Source organism: Temnothorax nylanderi, unplaced genomic scaffold, assembly GCF_030848795.1.
Source record: "Temnothorax nylanderi isolate EJ_2023f unplaced genomic scaffold, tnyl_v1.0 TNYL_tig0723_pilon, whole genome shotgun sequence".
Taxonomy (NCBI): Eukaryota; Metazoa; Arthropoda; class Insecta; order Hymenoptera; family Formicidae; genus Temnothorax; species Temnothorax nylanderi.
Window position 1 is genome coordinate 1 of NW_027249785.1, and position 5,182 is coordinate 5,182.

General features: G+C 38.4%; 2 protein-coding genes across 3 annotated transcripts; both read left to right on the forward strand.

Moving 5' to 3' along the window:
- Positions 1–230: 230 nt before the first annotated feature.
- Positions 231–2,125, forward strand: LOC139785009 (uncharacterized). 2 transcript variants are annotated; one of them, XR_011721772.1, is made up of 4 exons: positions 231–825; positions 898–1,087; positions 1,347–1,462; positions 2,061–2,125. XR_011721772.1 is itself a non-coding variant. In XM_071724177.1 (3 exons), the coding sequence occupies exons 1-3, from the start codon at positions 450–452 to the stop codon at positions 1,375–1,377; spliced, it is 597 nt and encodes a 198-aa protein (XP_071580278.1). In that variant the 5' UTR covers positions 232–449; the 3' UTR covers positions 1,378–1,583. The 2 variants fall into 2 exon arrangements, 1 of the variants encoding a protein (XP_071580278.1); XM_071724177.1 differs by lacking the exon at positions 2,061–2,125 and having other exon boundaries at positions 232–825; positions 1,347–1,583.
- Positions 2,126–2,444: 319 nt separating this feature from the next.
- LOC139785010 (uncharacterized) lies at positions 2,445–4,402 on the forward strand. The gene is made up of 2 exons (XM_071724178.1): positions 2,445–3,447; positions 3,521–4,402. Exons 1-2 carry the CDS (start codon positions 2,445–2,447, stop codon positions 4,216–4,218), a joined length of 1,701 nt encoding a protein of 566 aa, XP_071580279.1. The 3' UTR covers positions 4,219–4,402.
- The last annotated feature ends 780 nt before the right edge of the window (positions 4,403–5,182 follow it).

Genomic DNA, 5,182 nt, shown 5'->3' on the forward strand with positions numbered 1-5,182 from the left:
AAGGAGGTTGGACCGGTCCAGTTGAGTCAATTGACGGTTTAGAAAAAAGTTTTTTATTAGGTCATTAAAAAATCTGTATTAAGTATCATTTTATTCTCCATACGCTGCTATTGCATAAAACGTATAGTAAAAGTATCATATTATGCATCTTTATATTTTAATTAGCTAAAAACGAAACATTTTTTTGCCAATGCCAACTTGAAAACTTGTGGTATTGCTAATTATTTCAATATAAAAATGGCATGAATATATGTTTTGCCGTTGATAGAATGAAATAATGATTAATACTGGTAGCTCCCTTGACAATTATATAAGCTGTCGATTTTTTAATAACTTTCCGTCGATTATATTAATTACGATAGAAACTTGGCAACGTTGCACTTTTGTGAGGTTGGTAGCAGTGCTCGCCTCTGTGTTGAGCCACGCAGCGGCAGTTGCTCAACGTAAACATGCCCGCGAAAGGTTATCGTGTCCGTGACACAAACGGAAAGTTTTCTACGAAAAGGAAGCTCCAGTGGAAGGAAAATCTCAAAAACGCGTGTAAGAGACGTAAAATACAGAACGAGGATTCGAAGGAATCTATTGTCGATGGGCGTCGTGTCGTAGAAATTAAAATGTTAGCAGAAGAAATGTGGTGCCCGGCTTGTGACGCTCCACTATCGTTTCGGTATGTTGAAGACGAAAGTGTCATCGGCCTTGCCAGTATCTTTCGTGTGAGATGTCACACGTGCCTCTTGCTTCATGAGGTTCGATCGAGTAAATGCTACAAAAAGCGTGAGGACGGCAATCGCACTCAATACGACGTGAATGCTAAAAGTGCTCTCGGTAAGAAACATAAAAAAGAAACAGATTTATCTTGTGTGCGCATTGTTATTTACTCTCGAAATTATGTTTTAGCTATGATTGACGCAGGCATTGGTACTACACACATGAACACGATTTTGTCGATACTTAATATTCCTATCATTAATAGCAAAATGCTTAAGCGGAATGAACGGTATGTGGGCAAATCGCTGGAGGACTTAGCACGTGAAAGTTGTAGAGAAGCTTTGAGACTCGAAAAGGATTTGATGTTAGCTGACATGTCGTAAGAAAACTTTAATTCTTATTTATTACTATTTTTATGTGCTACGTTACTTTGTGAAAATGCGTAAAGAATCTGATAACAAATTATTGTGAAAAATATCGTATCACATATGCAATTGACAGCGCAGATGCAAAAACTCATCTGCGTTGCACTAATGCAATTAAGACAGAAAAAATAAATAAAAGTTCACTTCCCCATTGAGAACTATTTTAGACTAATTATTGAATAAATTTAATAAATAAACGTGAATTTATTTCAGGGTTTTTAGAACTTGTAGATGTTTCATGTAATATCTGTGCCTATGAAAACTGATCGGAATTGAACTAAGGACCCGAAGAGCAGTACACCACTGAAAACATCGTGGCAGTTAAAAATGTATTGAGTAATCAGTAGCTGTAGTATAGTGTAATGATGAAAGTGTTGATCGTTGTTGCTAACTGAATGCCTTTTACTTATTATATCGGATGAATATTAAATATTATATCATGGGACCTCATTATGGATGTATAGTTATCGTAGTTTGTCTCGTATACTTTGCTGTATGTTGCTTTTTGATTTCGCTTTTCAGGGTTTCCGGACTCGTAACGTAGAATTTGTTAATAAAGTTGGTACAATTCTTTTACTTATTTGCTGCTTTATATTTGGATGCGTTAATAATTTTTTGATGGTAAATATTTGAAGTGATCGTTTCGTCTTAAATATTTAACACCCAAATCTCGAACATCTGTGTTTATTTGCTTAAATCTGATTGTATGACTCTCTCTAATTTCCACGAATATGTTGTAGCTGTTATATTATTTTCTCGCTTTATTAGAACGGCCGATTATTTTGTATTCATTTTACTAGGTACTTCAACGTTCCTATAATTTTCGGAAGGACTTTTCCTATCCCAGAATGCTCAATAATAGAACTAGATTTGTGTATGCTTTTACCTTGTATAATTAGAATTTATTATCTGTTTCATATCCCCTAGATCAAACAATTTGGAAAGCCCAGAAGATCAAAATTATATAGTAGAGTTGAAAGCTGCATACGACGCGGATGGCAAAAGAAAGGGTCGGGTCGAAGCTATAATAGTCTTACTGGTAAATTTGCAATATTGCGGATATATAATTTATAGCACTATTATTTTGTTCTCTGGTTTGTAGCTATTTGTGTTATATACGTGTTTCAGCTCATGGCATCGGGATCGGATCCAAGAATAAATTAGTTATCGGCTATGCAACTAGAAATAAACGGTGCATCCTCTGTGAGAAGGGTCACCCACCGGAAGATCATGACTGTCGACTGAATCACACTGGCAGTTCAAAATCTATGGAAGCCTCGATGGCTGTGGAAATTTTCGCGAAGAATCCCAATGCTTAAGGAGGAGGGCGTTGTGATTGGTACGATCATCGGTGATGACGATTCATCTACTATAGCCCAACTTCGACGCGAATCAGAGCATCCAGTTGAAAAGGAGTCGGATAAAAATCACGCTGTCTGCACCCTTAGTAAAGCACTGTGGGCTCTGAAGATCCCGAGTAAAGTAATTGATTACATCAAGTATTGTTTCGGTTGCGTACTCGAAAAAAATAAAGATAATGAGGAAGCCGTCAGGACTGGTCTTCTAAACATAGTTCCACACGCCTTCGACGACCACTCGAACTGTGGAACCTGGTGTGGATACAATAAAGATCCAACTACATATTCGCACAAGATCCTACCCGGAGGTAAAGGTCTAACCGATGAGAACATGAAAGCTTCGCTAACGGATGTGTTGCGAAAGTTTGCTGCCAATGCGAAACGTCTCGCGCCATGTGGCTCAACTCAAGGGAACGAATCATTTCACAATATATCCCTCAGTAAAACGACTAAACGCAACCACTACGGAGGATCTGAGTCGAATGACTTTCGCGTGGCGTCTGCTGTCTGCCAAAAGAATTGTGGCACTTCGTACGTGGTATCAGTTAATACGAAATTAAACCTCTCACCGGGTAAACATACTGAGAAGTATCGAGCTCAAAAAGATAAGCTGAGAGCGGCGCGAGCACTTTCTGCTAAAACTGTAGAGAAGAAACGCCGACGCCGACAACTATACCAGCAACGTCACCATACAAACACGAGGGCAGAAAATAAGGAAGGCATTACTTATTCTTCAGGATGTGGTTTCAATACTTTTGTAGAACTCGATAATAGCTACTCGATTCGAAATACTCCAATTCCGAGCACCAGTGCCTTAGCGTTTTTCGATCTAGAAACAACAGGGCTATCGAAAACATCCGAAATCGTCCAAGTCTCCGCCAAACTCGGTTTGCAAGAATTCAACGCTTTCATTGTGCCCTCACATGGCTTTTCACCGAGTGCGTCTCTCGTGACAGGTATGATATTCTTTAGTGGTAAAAAAAACAAGGGCTTTTTAAATAATAATGGAACCTTTTCTATCTCCCCTAGGGTTGAGTGTGGATGATGGAGAATTGTTTCGAAATGGGGAAAAGATGAAAACCATGCCGCGCAGGCTGGCCTTGAAATCTTTCATCGACTTCTTGACACCTGGTCCTGTAATTCTCATTGCCCATAATGGCGGACGTTTTGATGCCCCTATGCTATTGAACGAGTTGAGATCTCTGAGATTGTTGCAAGACTTTCAATCAGTGGTGTTTGGATTCTGCGATACCCTGCCTCTTTTGAAGAAAAAACTACCAGAAAGAATAAAAGCTAAAAAGTCCTTTCGTCAATCGGTTTTGGCTGAGGATTTGGTGGGAAGCGGAGCTGCCGATGGTGCTCATGATAGTTTAGTAGACGTTAGGATGCTGGCCAATATAATTGAGTCTGTAGGCATCAACAACGAAGAACTACGATCCAATGCCGTGACTGTACACTCGGTACTTATGGCACAGGTGGAAGCTGCTAAAACTAAAGTGAACAGAGGTGGTTTGGATTGTCTGAAGGGGGGAGTATCCACAGGAATGCTTACGAAAATGGCGAAGGCTGGTGTAACTATCGACTCTCTAAAGAAATCGTATTCTGATGGTGGCGAAGACGCGGTTACTATGCTTTTAGGAGAAGATGTAAACGGCCGCCCTCGCGTCACAAAAAATAAAAAGATTCTGCTTAGTTTAATTACAGAGATTAAGAAATTACTATCGTAGCCACCGTCGATGTTAATCTTTTGTTAGTATATCGAAATGTGATAGTAGAGTTTATGACAGTCGACCGTTATAAAATAACGATCCTCATGTAACTGAATAGTCATTATAATGAGAGATATCTATATACTATATATGTAAAACATTAATGTTACTATACTAATAAAAGGATTGTTGCAAAATGTAAGTATTCTATTTTTATTGGCATTTAAATAGCATGCCCGAAATATTATAAAAATTAATTAAAAAGAAAAAAAAAATTTCATAAACGAATGAAATTCCACAATATCTCACAATTCGACTAAAAACAACAGTATTCCTTTTGTATAGCACTAATTCAGTGTTCAAGATAATGTAAAAAAAGTTTAGAGATTCTAAATGACCCAAGTTATAATGCCGGTTAATTTTCTGTCATTCTGGGTAAGGTTAGGGTTACATTGCCGACGCTGCGTTGCCACATCTACCTACTCGCGAACTATCAACTGCTGTTTCAGTCTAATTTCGATCGCTTTAACTCGTAATATATTTGTTATTAGGTGGTGAATACGTGTTTTCTTGCGTTCTAAATGTTCGCATTAATTTACTGTACGCGTAGGCACGTTTTTTGAGCGTTTATCTTTACTTGATATTAAAGAAAATTGGGATCAATCATCGCCGTCAACGCTTTCTCCATATAACCCCATGTAAAACGACGTATTTTTGGAAATTAATATCTCAGCTCCTGGATGGTCAATAAATCTGAAATTATTCTCACACATGCGGTAGATCCTATACTATCATATATATTTTTTACAAACGAAAATCTTTGGTTGACCAAACTGGTCCAACCTCCTTAAGTATAGTTCACGTCGCTATGCTTTTCGAGGATCACGTACGGTCCGGTCCATTGGGACTCGAGTTTTTTCGATCGTCCGCGTCGTACTGTCTCGTCATGTAATAGTACCTTGCCACCTACTTTAAACGTGTC